Raw genomic sequence first — 14234 nt, forward strand, 5'->3', positions numbered from 1 at the left:
CAGCTGCGCCGAATCAGCTATCACTGATTGTCCAAAACGCAGAATGGCGGTGACCAAGAAAAGCACTTTTTGGGCCAATGTTTAGCAGTGCTTCGATGGCGGAATCGACAGTGAGAGCTAGGTTGATGAGGGGTACCATAGCGATGCATTGATCGTTGTCTACTCTCTACCAAGTGCTCATCGCATTAAATTCTCTCCATATGCCGTGACGCAGGTTGGTAGACACAGAGAGCCTCAAGAGCCCGTACCGCTTTGAGTGGCACCGGAAGGCTGCTTCGGTCCCCTCTGAAGCTTCCCGTTCGGCAAGCCCCAGGCTCCTCCTAAATCCTTGTTCCAAGCTTGCTGCAGGGTTCAGGTCCAGGCACCAAATTCTTTACCAATGGCCGTCAGCTCCGATGCTCCGTCGATCCAGAAGCACGTCTCAAAGCAGCAACCCCCTGTGATCATCTCGCCCTCGTATGGCTGCTCGCCAGTGACAGATGTCGGCTTCCACTGTCATTCAGTTCCTGACATGACCGATGATGAGACATTGTAAAGTCATTGGGACATCCGAAAATTTTCTTGAACATCGCCGTTATTTGAGGTTGCCGCTACTCGCGACAAGGTAAAAGTGTAGCGTTCCATGTGCTGGATAAGCCGCATCGTGCAGTGGTTATGTCATCATCAGCGCCAGAGTCCATAAGGCTCCTTACAAGCTTTCCACAACTTGATGGTGCCATCTTCGCTTCCGGTTGCAAACAGCTTGCCGTCGGGAGAGTATGCAGTCGACCAAATTGGCCCGTGATGACCCTTTAGAACCTCTGTTGACAGGATTAGCATTGCCGGTCTTTCAGGAGATCTTCAGAGAACATACCCAGTTCTTTTTCCTGGTCAAAATCCCACACGCGAACCCAGACGTCCTTGCCTCCACCAGTGACAAAGCGGCCAGTTCCTGTATTTATGGCTACGCTTGCGATGTCATGGTCGAAGTTGACTTGCTTGACCAATTGTCCTGGCCGTCCGGCATCGAAGAAAAGAGCGGAGTGACCGACTGCAACACTGATAATACCTGGGTCCGGGTCTCCAGATTTGTGGGTGGATAGCTCACACGACCCAATGTCACGCTCGGTCTTGTAGCTCGTAATCATGCGTTGACTCCTCAGATCCCACCACCGAATCGTCTTGTCCTCACATGCAGTTGTCAGGATGTTGTAGTCGACGTTCCAGATAATCGACTTGATGGTTCCGCCGTGTTCACCTGCTCCAATCTCAAGACCTTCGGAGGTGGTGCTGGGAGTAACTGGGGATGCAGCACTGGCTTGCGCTGGTGAGGCGACACTACTCCCTCTCGTGAGATCGAAGATTTTGAGCTTCTTGTCCTGAGTACCGGTAGCAACACATTGCGGATTGTCTTGTATTGGAAATGCGACAGAGCGAACAATGTGGCTGTGCTCAAGGATATGTAGGCATTCTCCAGTTTGGGGATCCCAGATCCTCCTGCTGGTGTGTTAGCATAACAAACAATATCTCAAACATGCCGCGCTTACGCCGAGAAATCTGCTGATCCTGTAGCTGCGATTCTTGCGTCGGAGGACAATCTTGATGACCAGACAGCACCTTTGTGTCCGATGAAGGTCCCAATCCTGGCACAGACTTAGCAGAGATGTTTCCTGGCATAAGCCAGCACCTACCAGTCACCTGTGACACCGTCTCTCAGCATAGGATTGTTATCTGTGCATGGTTAGACATGTAATGTGAGTTCGAGGAAACCGAAGTAATCGAACCTTTGCAGGCAGAGATGAGATAATACTGGTCATCGTCGACAATGGATGAGAAACTCAGATGAGTGATCGGTCGTGAATGGCCATGACATGTGAGTGGGACGACTCGTGGTGTTTCTGCTGCCAAGTCAGAGAGAAGTCCATTGCGACATGAATATTCGACGTGCAACATGAGTGTGAAGCCATACCTGACATGATGAAGCCGTCTCAGTGGTGGGTCCGGACTCAGCACAAAGGCAGTCGAGCTTTCCGGCACAGATAGCCAGCGCCGAGAGAAAAAGAGACAGAAAACCCACTGAGTCGAATATTGATGGCCGAACGATTGATGAGAATGAATGAATTGATCCAAGAAAACAGGTAGATAGGAACAGGGCGCAAACTCGCGGTATGTGTGAAAAAGCTGTAAACAATTGAATGTCCTGATTAGCACTAGCGAATGGTAAGAAGACAGTGACTAGGGAAGTGAAGTCGTGTTCATGGACAGAGAGATCTAAATCGTTCAGAAATTGTGTGTGAAGTCGTGGATTGTCGTTGCCAATCTTGCTTTGTTTCCCATCACTTCTTTCCCAAAGGACTTTTGAATATCAGATGTGGCGCAGTAAATCCTGGCCTTCTTGTGGCTGACTCGCCCGCAGGAATGGCAACTTTGCCGGAATGGTAGCCTCGCCGCCGAGATCCTCAGCACACGACAAGGCTGCGACACTTTGCCCTTTTCCGCTGATGAGCTGGCTTCATCCTATGCCTTTCTGGGCGCCGTAGACAAATGCCTAGGTCTCCTAGCGCAACCGCAGGGCGAAATTTGAGGTTTGCAGAAGGGCGCAATCTTTGATACGAAGTGTTGGGAATCTTCATGAACGCAAACATATTGATGAATGCACCCTTGAAAGACTTCTCGGCAGAACAGTATTGAATGTCATTGCGGGTTTCCATCTTCTAACTTCGTTCATGGCGAAACTGTGGTTTCCTCCACATTTCAGCGTACAGGTACTATAGCTTCGAGGGATTTGACAGACGATCTCAGAATGATAAGAAAATCGTCTGTCAATGTGGATACTCGAATATTATGGCCTAGCCTACTACCATGCATGAACTGAACCATCGTATGTTCGCAATTTTGGCTCAGACGAAGGCTTCAGCTCCTCAACGACCTTGATCATACCCTTTATCGAAACTTCCGGCTCGATCTGCGCCTCTGGGCCACCCATGTCAGTCAGTACCCTGGCTTGAATTAGCTGAGCCCTTCATGTTCGAATTAAAAGTCGTCTCACCATCCAGGATCCATCGCGGTCACTGCAATATTCTCCTTCTTCAGTGCTGTGTGCCAGTACTGTATGACTTGTCAGTAAGGCTTTTTGAGCGAATGAGCTTTTTTTCCAGCTCGAATCACCAACCTTGACAGTCATATCGAGCGCTGCTTTCGTGCAACTATACACGACCAGTGTGTCGTCACCAGTTCTTTCGGTGACAGAACCGCAACCAGAAGACATAAAGATCACCTTTGCGTTCTGACTTTTCCGTAACAGCGGCAGCAAAAGACGAGTCACGATTGACTGTCCGATCACGTTCGTTTGAAACTCTGCTAACCACTCTTTGGGGTCAATCTCCTCAGTCACAGGACCCTTGACTCCATTGCGAGCGGCATTGTTCCAGAGTTCGTTGATGCCGTCTGGAGCGAGCTTCTTTATCTCCTCCGCCGCAGCTTTGATCGATTCCTCTGACGCCACGTCCATACCCACGACATGGACGTTCTTCAACTCTCGTAACTTCTGGGCGTTAGATGGATTTCTGGCCGTGCCGATGACGACGGCCGACTCCGACAGCTGCCTCGCAAGCTCATAGCCCAAGCCTCGATTTGCACCTAGCCCCAGAAAACATGAGCTTCCCCCAATCCAGTCCAGTCCAAGTTGAGGTCAGACTTACCTGTGATAACAATTGTGCGACCCATGATGGTGTGCGGATGGGTGTTTTCCTTCGTGACTGCAAAATCTAGAGTGACGCTAGTGTCAAGACGGTTTCAAGGCAGTTTGGAATGCAAGTACGTGTGTAAATGTGCTGTCGCAATACTATTTGAAGCAGTAGGCATGCAAGTATATTTCCAAGCACAAGAAAATGAGAATCGTCATGATTTCGAGGATAAATAGGCGGGACCGGCGTGGATAGTTCTCAGCTGCCTACTTGGGACAACGGCTGAAAACGGCGTGAAGCCGGTGGCATTTAGCCGACTTGAAATACACCTGAGTCCGAGAGTCAGCATCTGCCCGAAGGTGACTTTGGAAGTACTGTGTAGGCACCGCAAAGTCCACGAAGACGCAGACAACATCGCTTGTTATTGTCGTCGCCAGCCAGGAAGCAAGGATCGAAAGAGCCGAAAGAATCACCTGTGTTGGACTTCTCAGCCTCGCAGATAGCCACAAGGCTGACGCTAGCCTTGAACTAGTTTGGGCCCATTCGCTTGTCCTCGGTTAATTCATAACGGCCGTCCTCCTCTCTCAATCAAGAAAAACAGTTTCTCCTTCTGTTCTCCACAAGCAGTCAAGTACAACATGCAGACCATGGACTCCGATATGTACTCCAGTCGCATAGTCCTCAGTGCCGCAGGGGCACACGCGGTCCCATGCAGAAAAAACCAAGTTGCAGGCGTTCAACCTTTGTTTGCCGCTTGTTTCATCCTTTGTTGAGGGCTTCGCAGAACACTTCGAACAGCGCAGGTGACAAAGAATGTGGAATCACCCTTTGTTATCATCAGCTAAGTGGACCGTCCACGAAGACCTGCCCTCTACCTCAGCATGACCTGCTCCGGGAAGTTCAGATCGCCAAAAGCAGGACAAAGGTTTGCACATCTGATCCTGACTTGCATACTCAGCCGTGATACTACTGAGATGGTGCTTGGGCAGACATAACATCCTCAGGATCAGTCTGGAGCTTATGAACCGCCACAAGCATGGTTCAGATCCGAGCACTTCACGAATATACATCATATATATCTACCTTGATCCGCTTTTAGGGACAACTTGTGGTGCAAATGGGCAGTTCATACTGCCTTCGCAACTCCTCGACGCTGTGTTAGTACGCACAATGGGCTACGCACTTACAGCACTGCCTTCACGCAGTGGGCAGCAATATCGCGTCGTCCCAGGCCTATTGTGCATATATTCCCCCATTCCTCTTCCCTTTGGCGCTGTCCGCACCCCCAGAGAAGCTCAATACTGCGACTGAGATCGTTCGTCAATCAACCTGTCAATATACACTTGTCCATAACCCAGCAACGATTCAACTACAATCAGAAACGAGATTTATTGTCCTAACCTTCCACCCACGCCGAATTTTACGCTTCTGGTAAGCAGTAAATTCCTTCCAGCATGGCTAACATCAAGAAGGTTCTCCGGCGATCGAAAGCCAAACTGACTTCTTCAATCCTGAAGGCCACGCGAACTTCCTTGAACTTGCTGCGCGAGACATTGGGACAATCATCCGCTTCTCATTCACGATTCTTGGTCGATGCCAGCAGTGGCCGCTCAAGCAATGAAACCAACGAAAATCGACCTGGCAGCCACTTGACCACTCCCTCGACAGACCAATATGCTCGCCAACGAATGCTAGATCACTTGGATGGCAGTTACGAAGACGGTTGGAGCACTGCCAATCATTCTGGTATGACTAGTCCTATCCGTTCTGATATTGCTGGAGCTAACAGTCCGAGACCATCTCGCCGACGTGTTGTCATCATTGCTGGTCCTCATGCACCAGGTCTTCCTTCGCCTTCACCCGACACACCTGCACCCCTTGTTCGAATCAGTGCATCAGTATATGCCGAGACGGTCAAGTCATCAAGCATACCTTCCGATCTGGCAAGTCCAAACCTTGCAGACTCGCCACGGTCTCTGACAGGCTCCCCACGACGCCCCAGCGGTCTCATGCAGAGACAGAACCGTGGGTGGGTGAGAAACCAAGTGTCGGCCCCAAGCCTGATAGTATATGCGCAAGAACCTGCATATTATCTTCCACCACCAAACATTATCGAGACTACCAACGACAGTGAGGCTGACGAAGCTCCTGCTCCCGAACTTGCAAACGAAGCAGGGAAGACTCCGGCGCACCACTCTCAGCCGAGTGTATCAAACTCGGTGCAGGCGCAGTTCTTTGCTGCCCATCCGCCAGAAACGCGAGATGCTGCTACGCAGACAGCTCCTCGCACCTATCGCGATCAAGGCACGCAGCCAAGTCCACCTCCGTCGCCCCGATATTTATCGTCGGGCGGTTCAAGCGCAGATACCTTTGGCGAGCTGGCACCAATTCCACGCAACATCAACAGACGCCCGCGGAAGTTTGTGCGATGCATTGGCCGAGGTATTGACCAGAACGTGTCGCCACCTCCCCAACCCAACGTCGCACTTGTTGTACGCTTCCCTCCAGCTCAGTCCGAGTCGGTGCCCGTTGAACCCATCAGCAGCTCTGAAGGAGAATTGTCTGCTGGTCGACCCATCATACTCTTGTCTCCTCCTGAGTCCGAAGCAACACCGAGTTTGATTCGAGACATCACGGACGAAGCACCATCTTCCAATCGCCCATGGGATGATACTGACTTCCAGCAATTCGAGAATGACAACAATCAACGCCTTGTGAGAATTGGTTCCGAACAGTGGGCGGTGCAGCCACCACAGCCTACCGCGAATGCAGCGAATGCAGCGCCGGCTGCTGCGAGTGCTGTGAGTGAGTCTCCTCCAGCTGCCCGCTGGTCGGAGGACTATGATGAATTTTCCAGTGTCGATAACCATCACTTAATAAGAGTTGGTGAGCTAGAATGGCGCCTACAGTCCGAAAACGACCAGTCTGCTGATCGTCTGCTAGACAACACCCCTTCTTTCGTATCGGCGAGGGATGAGATTCTTAGACGACGATCACGACCACATGCTCGACAAACTCGTGTTTCTGCCGCAGCGCCGGTCACCCCTGTCCAAGCACCGGCACCGGCACCCGTACCGGGGGAACAAATTGACCTCGGTCCACACGGCCTGAATTACCTCACGCCACACCAGGTCCTTCTGCCTGGTGAAACTCGTGGTGAATGGGACTCTCCTCAGCACGACCATGCCACCGAAGACCATCCTTTCGCTGCGGTGCAACGGCTGAATCAAGCCGTCAACTTCGCTGCCCAACAGTTGGGCCAATTGTACCGGGAACGCGAAGCATACCGACACAACAACAACGTGAACTGCTGGAAGGTTAACCGGTTGCAGGAGGAGCTGACCCGAAGACATCAGCTGCAGCCTGGCTCTGCTTCAAGCTGTGAAATAGCACGACTGAACCAGCAGCTTGGGGAGCGCGAGGCCGAGAATCGGTTCCTGCGCATTCGACTTGACCAGATCCAACGCGAACAAGCGCGGTTTGCCTCAGCACAGGCCGATGAGGACAGTAGTGTGCGACCGGGCGGAGCATCGTCAGAGTTCGGGGCAACTGTTATCCATCATCAACCGAGACCATCCCGGCAGCAGTTCGAGGACGAGTTCGAAGATGAGGACTTGTATGGCGCTGCTCCGAAACCACAACGACCGGCTGACGATGCTGAGCAAGTCGTTCCGGGACATGATTCCGAATCACTCCCAAGAGATGATGATCAATTATACCAACACGCGACAGGAGGCCAGGTCTACGAGTCAGACGAGGACGAGGAGATCGATGAACAGATTTACCAGCCAGAGTCTGAAGATGCGGACGTCGAGGACAACTCGACAGATACTGAGCCTTTCCCGCCCTTCCCGTACGATAGCTGAGAAAATGGATCTTTTGAGCCAGCTGACCTAGTGATGACACTGTGTGTAGGTGGAACAGCAAGACAACGGTAGGTGATATGATCAGAGGGTAGGAGAATAGCACACATTGTCACAAGGACATGTATGGCAACTGAAGAGGACGGCGGCAGGTAAGCACTAGTTATTTATACATTGACCTCTGTACTCTGTACGACAGCGAAATCTTCCACCCAAGCATTGAGACGAACAACTGGTCCACAACGGTCGTCAGACACACACAGTGTCTTGCCGTCTTCATGGATGGGTCGATGGGTAGTTCGCCTCGTCGACAAACTTCGCAAGTACATACAATGCACCCCAATGAAACCCCCATGTCCAATACACTCTTATGTTCAATAATGCCAACGTACGCACCAATGCCCCATGAACCCTTATGTTCAATAATGCTCATGTACACAGAAATGCCTCATAAACCCTTATGTTCAACAATGCTCCACGCCACTCACGGATCCTCGCACCTCCCTCCCTGTCTTCCGGCACCCACCCCCAATGCCTTCCCTTCTGCCAATCACCAAATCCTATTGGGAGGAGAAAGTCGGCCCTCCGTCTCTCCCTCTGTCTGTCTGTCCCGCCGGCCTACCCTACCCCCTTTCTGTTCTCCCGCGGCCCCTACGATCCCTACGGTCCCTTCAGCCCCCTCCCTTCCAGCGGTCTCAACGCATACATCCTCACAGGCAACAAGCCCAACGACTTCGGAAAGCCCGTCTGCAACTGCGTCCAAACCACCTTCAGCCCGGCCCTTTCAAAACTCGCCCTCCAATTCCGATCGCTGCGCGCCACGCTACTATCCTCTTCCCAGAACGTATCCGCGCCCGATGCCTCGGTCGACAGATTCTCCTTGACGATGATCCAGCCACCCTTGGCCAACAGCGGGATCAGACTGCGGAAGAATTGAACCAGGCTTGCAAACGTCAGGTGGTTGAGGCACCATTGGTTGTAGATCAGATCGTAACGTCGACCCCCCTGCTCTCCTTGTCGATTTTCTTCTCTTTCCGCGTCGTGACTTTTACCCCTGGTATTTGCGTTTGCGTTTGCCTTCACGGTTGAACCGATCTGCTGCTGCTGCTGCTGCTCCTCACTTGGATTGGGATGATGATCACGGTCCACATCCACATCCGCATCCGCATCCATATCCACGCCGCGCTCGTCGCCGCAGTACTCGTACGAAGGAACCGAGTCCGCCGTCCATTCCTGCAGAGGCACGTTCCACACGCGCCTCAACTGTCCCGCCTTAACGAGTGGCGAATCCTTCGCCGTCAACATGGCCGTGAACTTCTCAATCGGTTCAATAACATCAATCTTCTCACACATGGACGACAACAAATTGAACGTCACCCGCCCGATCCCTGCCCCAGTTTCCAGACAATGTCGAAACGCGTATTTTGTCGTCGTCGTCGTCGTCGCCCCTCGCTCCTGGCTCTTGTCGGGGTACATACGCTGTAACTTGCGCAGAAAAGTCCTGGAAAATTGTATGTCGATCCGTGAGATTTGCGGATAGCCGCCCAGCATGCCATTGTCATCGGCACTGATCTGGGCCCAGTACGCGAGTTGGTCGGGTATCGAGATCCGGGCGTCGGTGTCGGATTTCTCTAGGTCCGCCATATTGTGCGCCGTACAAGCCGCTCTCTGAACAATACTAGTACTATCTTGCGGTCGGAATGATCTGGAGAGTTCTGGATTCAAGGGTTCGTGAGTTGTAGTTGTCTAATCCGTACACTCTTGATTTCTTACTCGTGCTAATAGTACAGGCCACCAACGACACTAATAGGGGGTGTGAAAGCGTAGAGTCAATTCGAAATTGCGGCCACTTCATTAGGCGTGGTATTAGAAGTTGTACCCGCAGAGACTTTCTAAAAAGTCCATGGGAATTGGCACAATTGCGGCATCATCGCAGTTCCAAAAGGGGTGGAATTCTGCCGTAGACTAGACCAGGTCTTGGCACTGACAGCAAAGGTAGAAACAGCGACTACTAGTATAACTTAGGTACCAGAGGTAACAAATGCATTATCTTGGAGTATATAGCAAAGACCACCTTGATCCATGTATTTACCCAACACCATTCCCAGACGTGTACATTCCATCCCATGGACGGGAGTCGTTATACCTAGGCAGTCTTTCCTTCTCCTCCCCTCCATCACAGACAATGGTCGTTAAATCTCACTCAACCTTTGTTGATCACAAAGTCTTTCTCGCACCCCTGCCGTCTCCCATATACCTTCCTCACTCTCCTCCTGTACTTCATCCGCCTCCGCGTCTTCATCGTCTTCACTCTCGTCGTCCTCCCCTCTCATCCTCCACCACCACCGACTCCCCCTCCAAATGCCAAAAACATCACCTCTCCGTTCTTCATCCTCCTCCGTCCCCACCAACCATTCCCACTTCTTCAAAAACCACCGCCGTGCCTCCCAACTCCTTGTATCCCACGCCACACTTTCTTGCATCCCTCGTTTCCCAACACCCCTCTTGCCTATCCTCCCTGCCATCCCACTGCCAGCACCCCAACAGACCAATCCACCATTCATAATATCCATAAACAACTCCACATGGTCCAGTTTCCCAGCCACACTCGCCCTCACCGCATGCTCTCTGAACCACGGAAAGACAATACAATCCAAATAACTCGGATGCGGCTCGAGTAATTGTCCCGGCGTTGGCCTGAGGGCAGGCTTCACGAGATCCATATGCTCGCTCAGCTCCTTCGTCACCTCCATACCATTGCGCCACCCCTGCCCTGCGCCGTCGAACATATACTTTACCGGGCGGGCAACGGCGGTGTCACGTGGTCTGTTGAGTGCGACATAGCACCCGGGAAACCTGCTCGGGTGGTCGTTGATATACTCGCTACGTGAGATGCCGATTGTCAAGGCTATGGCGATGGCCGCTTCGATATTATCTTCCGCCCATAGGCGCATGTGGTTTGCGTACGGGTCCGGGATCGGCACCGGCATGGAAATGCCGGTAGAGGTAGATCGAGGGCCGCTGTTGATGCCAATCCCACCAGGAGAAGAGTAGTAACTGCTTTGGCTTCGCGGTGCGCGGATCAATGCCGTCGCTGAGCCCGTTGATGAGCGCTTCTTGTCCTTCTTGCCGGACGGAGTATAATTTTGCCACGGCGAACGAGGAGGCAAGGCCCATATATGCCGCAGGTCCAACTCGCCGTAGTTCTCATGCACGTGGTGATGCACTAGTCCGGCGTCATGGCCAATTTCATTTTCAGTGTCCGGAAACGACTTCGGTGTCGGTGCTGGCGTCGAGAGATCTTGCCCGAGGAATGCCAGTCCTGGCACGGAGCCCGTAGCGAAGGGTAAATCTCCTGCCGCGACGAATGCATCTCCGAGGTTTATAACATGAGGGTCTGGGTTGGACTGGGCCTGAACTGAAGTTGAGGAATAGACCGGCTCGATAAGATCTGAATTGTCAGGAGATGTTGGCTGGGTAGAGGAAGTGTGTTGACTATCAGTAGTTGCCTCAGAAGAGGCATGTTGAACACTTGCTGCAGGGGCCTGCCTTAGTCGACCAGTCACTGGAGTAGGCTGAACGTTCGCTGAAGACGCATCCTGCGCGCCGGCCGTACTTTGAGCCCGGCCCTCTAGCTCCTCCAATTTCCTTTTCAGTCGGTCCTTGTACGCCTTCTGTGCCCGTCGATTCTGCTCACGGCGTTTATCCGTGATGACTCGGACATATTTCTTCTTGGGAGCGGGAGCAGGAGCAGCACCAGCATTGTTGACCTCTGTTGCTACCTCAATGGGTGGTCCTTGAGTCTGCGCGGTCATTGTCCTGGAATTTGGGTATAGCGTAGAGTAGTAGGATAGAGTGAGGAAACCACCTGAACACACAGTCACCAGTAAATGGTCGGCTGGACAGGCTGCAATGGCTCCCTCCCGGTACGCCTGCTGATTAATGTCTTACTCAGCTGTGATTGGACACCGCGCTATACCTTCTCTCTTGGGATGTCACGGTGTTCATCAGCCGACATCGCCAAGAGTTGTGAGCAGTGACGTCATCAGAAATCCGAACGCGTCACTTTCGCTGATCTGCACGAGTTCTCTAAGTACCAAGGCCTCCGGATCGTTTAGTCTCGAACATCTTATAAACATTTTCGTTCAGCCTTGTGCTTATGCCTGTGATGGTCCAGAACTCACAATATGCATCTCCCAGCACCATTTCATTAGACCTATTTCATTAGACCCATTTCATGCTCGTCAGCTTTCGAAGCCCATGCGATAACCAAACACCAAGACCCAGCACTTTTCGCAGCCTGCCCGGTGGTCACCTCGAATAAATCCCATAGACGCTCTGCCATTGTACCAATTCCTTGGTCAATGTTTCCATCATGTCCTGACTACCCATAGTTCCAAACTCCTTGTGATCTACCAGACTGAGTCCGGACTCCTCATCTCTTGATTCCGCTTCTTTGAGGCCCGCTTCCACCGCCCGCACCAGACTTGCAGTTGGCAGAGCACTCGCCTCCTTGACTCCGTTCGGTGTACTGGTTCCCTTCGAACTTGCACTCGACTGATGTGACTGCACGCTCCTCTCAGTCTGCATATGCCCGACAAACTCCAATATCGCCGCAACACGTCTTCTCATCTCATTCAAGCTTGTTCTTGCCGGGTGTGTTTTGGCTTTCGAACTGCGCCCACTCTCGCCATGGATGCCGCGGGGTGGAGAACCTCCATTGCCGTTGACGTCGTGTGACCCGTCCCGTGCAGGTGTACCATCCTCACCGTTGACCTGGTCGCGGGTGTATTGGTTTCTTCCCAGCCTTCCTCTTCTTGCAGTTGGTTTTGTATTCCTGCGGCTATTGTTGGACCGCCCAGAAGGAGGGCTGTCGGCCTTCTTGCCGTTGGCCTGCGCAGCTTTCGAAGGTGAGAGGCTGGGTGTGGGAGGTGGAGAATCTACACTTGTCAGGATATAACGTGATGATACTGGTACAGTCTTGCTTACCCTCTCCTCTTCTTCGTTCTGATCGTGCATTTCGTTTGTTTGCTGCCTCTGCACGTTGTGCAGCTTGTTGCTCCTTTTGCTTCTCTCGTAGTTCCTTTTCTCGGTTGTTTCGTGCTGCAGTTCCTCGCAATTTGTTGCTCCTGCTTGCGCCAGATCTGCTGTTGGGTTCCTCCCCAGATGGATCAGGTGATTGGCTGTGTTTCGAGACGGTAGAAGACGAATCCGAGCCAGTGCGTTGTCGTTTGGGATTTCCTTTTTGACTGTTCCAGTTTTAGTTCTGCCCCAGCTCAGATATCAACGCAGACTTACTCTTCTGAATCGTCCCGTCCTCGTTTTCCCAGAGTTCCCATCTCTTTACTCTCCTCAATAGCTCGCCTTAGCATCTCATCTTCGTCGTATGCGCCACGACTGTTCATGGTTGCCCGTCTCTTGGTGCTCTCAAGCTTGTTGCTTTTGCTGTCCTTCTTGCGAGATAAGTCGGAACCGGATGTCAACGGTGAAGACCTCGTGGAAATTGGTTCGGGTACTGGAATGTAGCGGGAGGATCTTTGCCTAATCTCGTTGTCAGCCGTCTTTGGTCAAGCACAGTATGGACAGTGTGGGATGCGCAGCTTATAGACAATACAAAGAAGCCTCGTATATGCTGGAGCAAACAAGGTAGTGCATGGTTGTACTCACCCATTGGAGCTTCTGGAAATCTTGTGGTATTCCGGTTTGCATTGTTCACAATAGTACTCATCAGGTAACAAGGCCTCATCCAGTAGACCCATGCATCCACCATGTTGCCAGACACCACATTTGTCACACTGAACAAAGAAGTTTCCAGTGTCGTCTGTCAAAGCGTCTGGGTTGGGTTGTTGCTGTCGTAAGCTAGCCGAAGGCCCGGGATACTCAGCTTGTCCACATATGCAGCGAGTGACCTCCTCCTCAGTAGCTTCGGCTCCAGCGTCTTCATCCTCGTGTTCAACTTGTTGTTTGATTGCCGGTTCTTTTTCTTCACCGTTTCTTCTGCTCCGACGCGGTGCGAGTTGCTCCGCACGAGGGTTCGAGTCTACGCCATCAACAGACTCAGATCGATGTGTGGAAGATATTCTTGGAGAGGTGTTGCGGTTGCCTGTGCGAGCGTCTCGATCAGGTTTGGAGTTGTTTGAGGGGGTAGAGGATGTGTGATTAGGAACGGTAGGCGGCTGCTGCAAGGAGCGGGCACGGGAGGATCGTCGAGGGCTCATTTTGATTTGCCGTCAAAATTTTGATTCCTCGAGCTGGTCAGAAGTCGAAAACTGTACGAAGAGGCCACAGAGGGAGTAAGCGAGGGGCAGGAGTGGTGGTGGTTGAAGGGCAGGGTTCACGCTGTCAGAGGAAGTGGGAAATTCGTTGTGTTTGTCGAGATGCGGCCAGGATGTCGATCAAAAGGTTATGGACGATGAAGTACAAACTGCCAGCAGAAAAACCAGCATAGTCACATTTCTGACAACGTCGTCGTGTAAAGAACAGAAGACAGCGAGAAAAAGAGGAGAAAAGGTGTGTGCTCTCTTGTGCAGCAGATGAGACTGCAACGAGTGACTGCGCTTGTGTCTTTCGCTGCTTCGACCGAAAGACCGATTGCAGTGGCCAGTGTTTCCATTGGCTGAAGGAAAGGCAAAAAGCGGGCTTTGGGCGGCGGACATGAATATCGCCGGGCTGGGAGATTTCGATTTCCCCTCAACTCAAGAAATGA

At 52.1% G+C, this 14234-nt stretch overlaps 6 protein-coding genes across 9 annotated transcripts; 1 reads left to right on the forward strand and 5 right to left on the reverse strand.

The window, feature by feature from the left end:
- Positions 1-129: 129 nt before the first annotated feature.
- Positions 130-2314, reverse strand: PV05_10536 (uncharacterized protein). The gene is made up of 6 exons (XM_013456981.1): positions 1949-2314; positions 1764-1877; positions 1671-1710; positions 1527-1622; positions 854-1476; positions 130-800 (listed from the first exon to the last, which is right to left on the reverse strand). The coding sequence occupies exons 1-6, from the start codon at positions 1953-1955 to the stop codon at positions 664-666; spliced, it is 1017 nt and encodes a 338-aa protein (XP_013312435.1). The 5' UTR covers positions 1956-2314; the 3' UTR covers positions 130-663.
- Positions 2315-2654: 340 nt separating this feature from the next.
- On the reverse strand, positions 2655-4106 carry PV05_10537. Of its 3 annotated transcripts, XM_013456982.1 has the most exons (6): positions 4052-4106; positions 3800-3994; positions 3681-3746; positions 3152-3618; positions 3029-3087; positions 2655-2978 (listed from the first exon to the last, which is right to left on the reverse strand). In XM_013456982.1, exons 3-6 carry the CDS (start codon positions 3703-3705, stop codon positions 2837-2839), a joined length of 693 nt encoding a protein of 230 aa, XP_013312436.1. In that variant the 5' UTR covers positions 3706-3746; positions 3800-3994; positions 4052-4106; the 3' UTR covers positions 2655-2836. The 3 variants fall into 3 exon arrangements, with proteins under 3 accessions (XP_013312436.1, XP_013312437.1, XP_013312438.1); XM_013456983.1 differs by having other exon boundaries at positions 3800-4106; XM_013456984.1 differs by having other exon boundaries at positions 3681-4106.
- Positions 4107-4865: 759 nt separating this feature from the next.
- On the forward strand, positions 4866-5908 carry PV05_10538. 2 transcript variants are annotated; one of them, XM_013456986.1, is made up of 3 exons: positions 4866-5096; positions 5183-5411; positions 5461-5908. In XM_013456986.1, exons 2-3 carry the CDS (start codon positions 5370-5372, stop codon positions 5797-5799), a joined length of 381 nt encoding a protein of 126 aa, XP_013312440.1. In that variant the 5' UTR covers positions 4866-5096; positions 5183-5369; the 3' UTR covers positions 5800-5908. The 2 variants fall into 2 exon arrangements, with proteins under 2 accessions (XP_013312440.1, XP_013312439.1); XM_013456985.1 differs by lacking the exon at positions 4866-5096 and having other exon boundaries at positions 5140-5411.
- A 1795-nt stretch (positions 5909-7703) lies between these two features.
- PV05_10539 (uncharacterized protein) lies at positions 7704-9417 on the reverse strand. Its single transcript, XM_013456987.1, has 2 exons — positions 9302-9417; positions 7704-9243 (listed from the first exon to the last, which is right to left on the reverse strand). Exons 1-2 carry the CDS (start codon positions 9381-9383, stop codon positions 8189-8191), a joined length of 1137 nt encoding a protein of 378 aa, XP_013312441.1. The 5' UTR covers positions 9384-9417; the 3' UTR covers positions 7704-8188.
- A 303-nt stretch (positions 9418-9720) lies between these two features.
- On the reverse strand, positions 9721-11343 carry PV05_10540 (uncharacterized protein; the record flags this gene model as incomplete). Its single annotated transcript, XM_013456988.1, has 1 exon — positions 9721-11343. One exon carries the CDS (start codon positions 11341-11343, stop codon positions 9721-9723), a length of 1623 nt encoding a protein of 540 aa, XP_013312442.1.
- Positions 11344-11839: 496 nt separating this feature from the next.
- On the reverse strand, positions 11840-13746 carry PV05_10541 (uncharacterized protein; the record flags this gene model as incomplete). Its single annotated transcript, XM_013456989.1, has 4 exons — positions 11840-12468; positions 12518-12777; positions 12827-13069; positions 13196-13746. 4 exons carry the CDS (start codon positions 13744-13746, stop codon positions 11840-11842), a joined length of 1683 nt encoding a protein of 560 aa, XP_013312443.1.
- Positions 13747-14234: the final 488 nt, after the last annotated feature.

This window comes from Exophiala xenobiotica, assembly GCF_000835505.1.
Source record: "Exophiala xenobiotica strain CBS 118157 unplaced genomic scaffold supercont1.6, whole genome shotgun sequence".
Taxonomy (NCBI): Eukaryota; Fungi; Ascomycota; class Eurotiomycetes; order Chaetothyriales; family Herpotrichiellaceae; genus Exophiala; species Exophiala xenobiotica.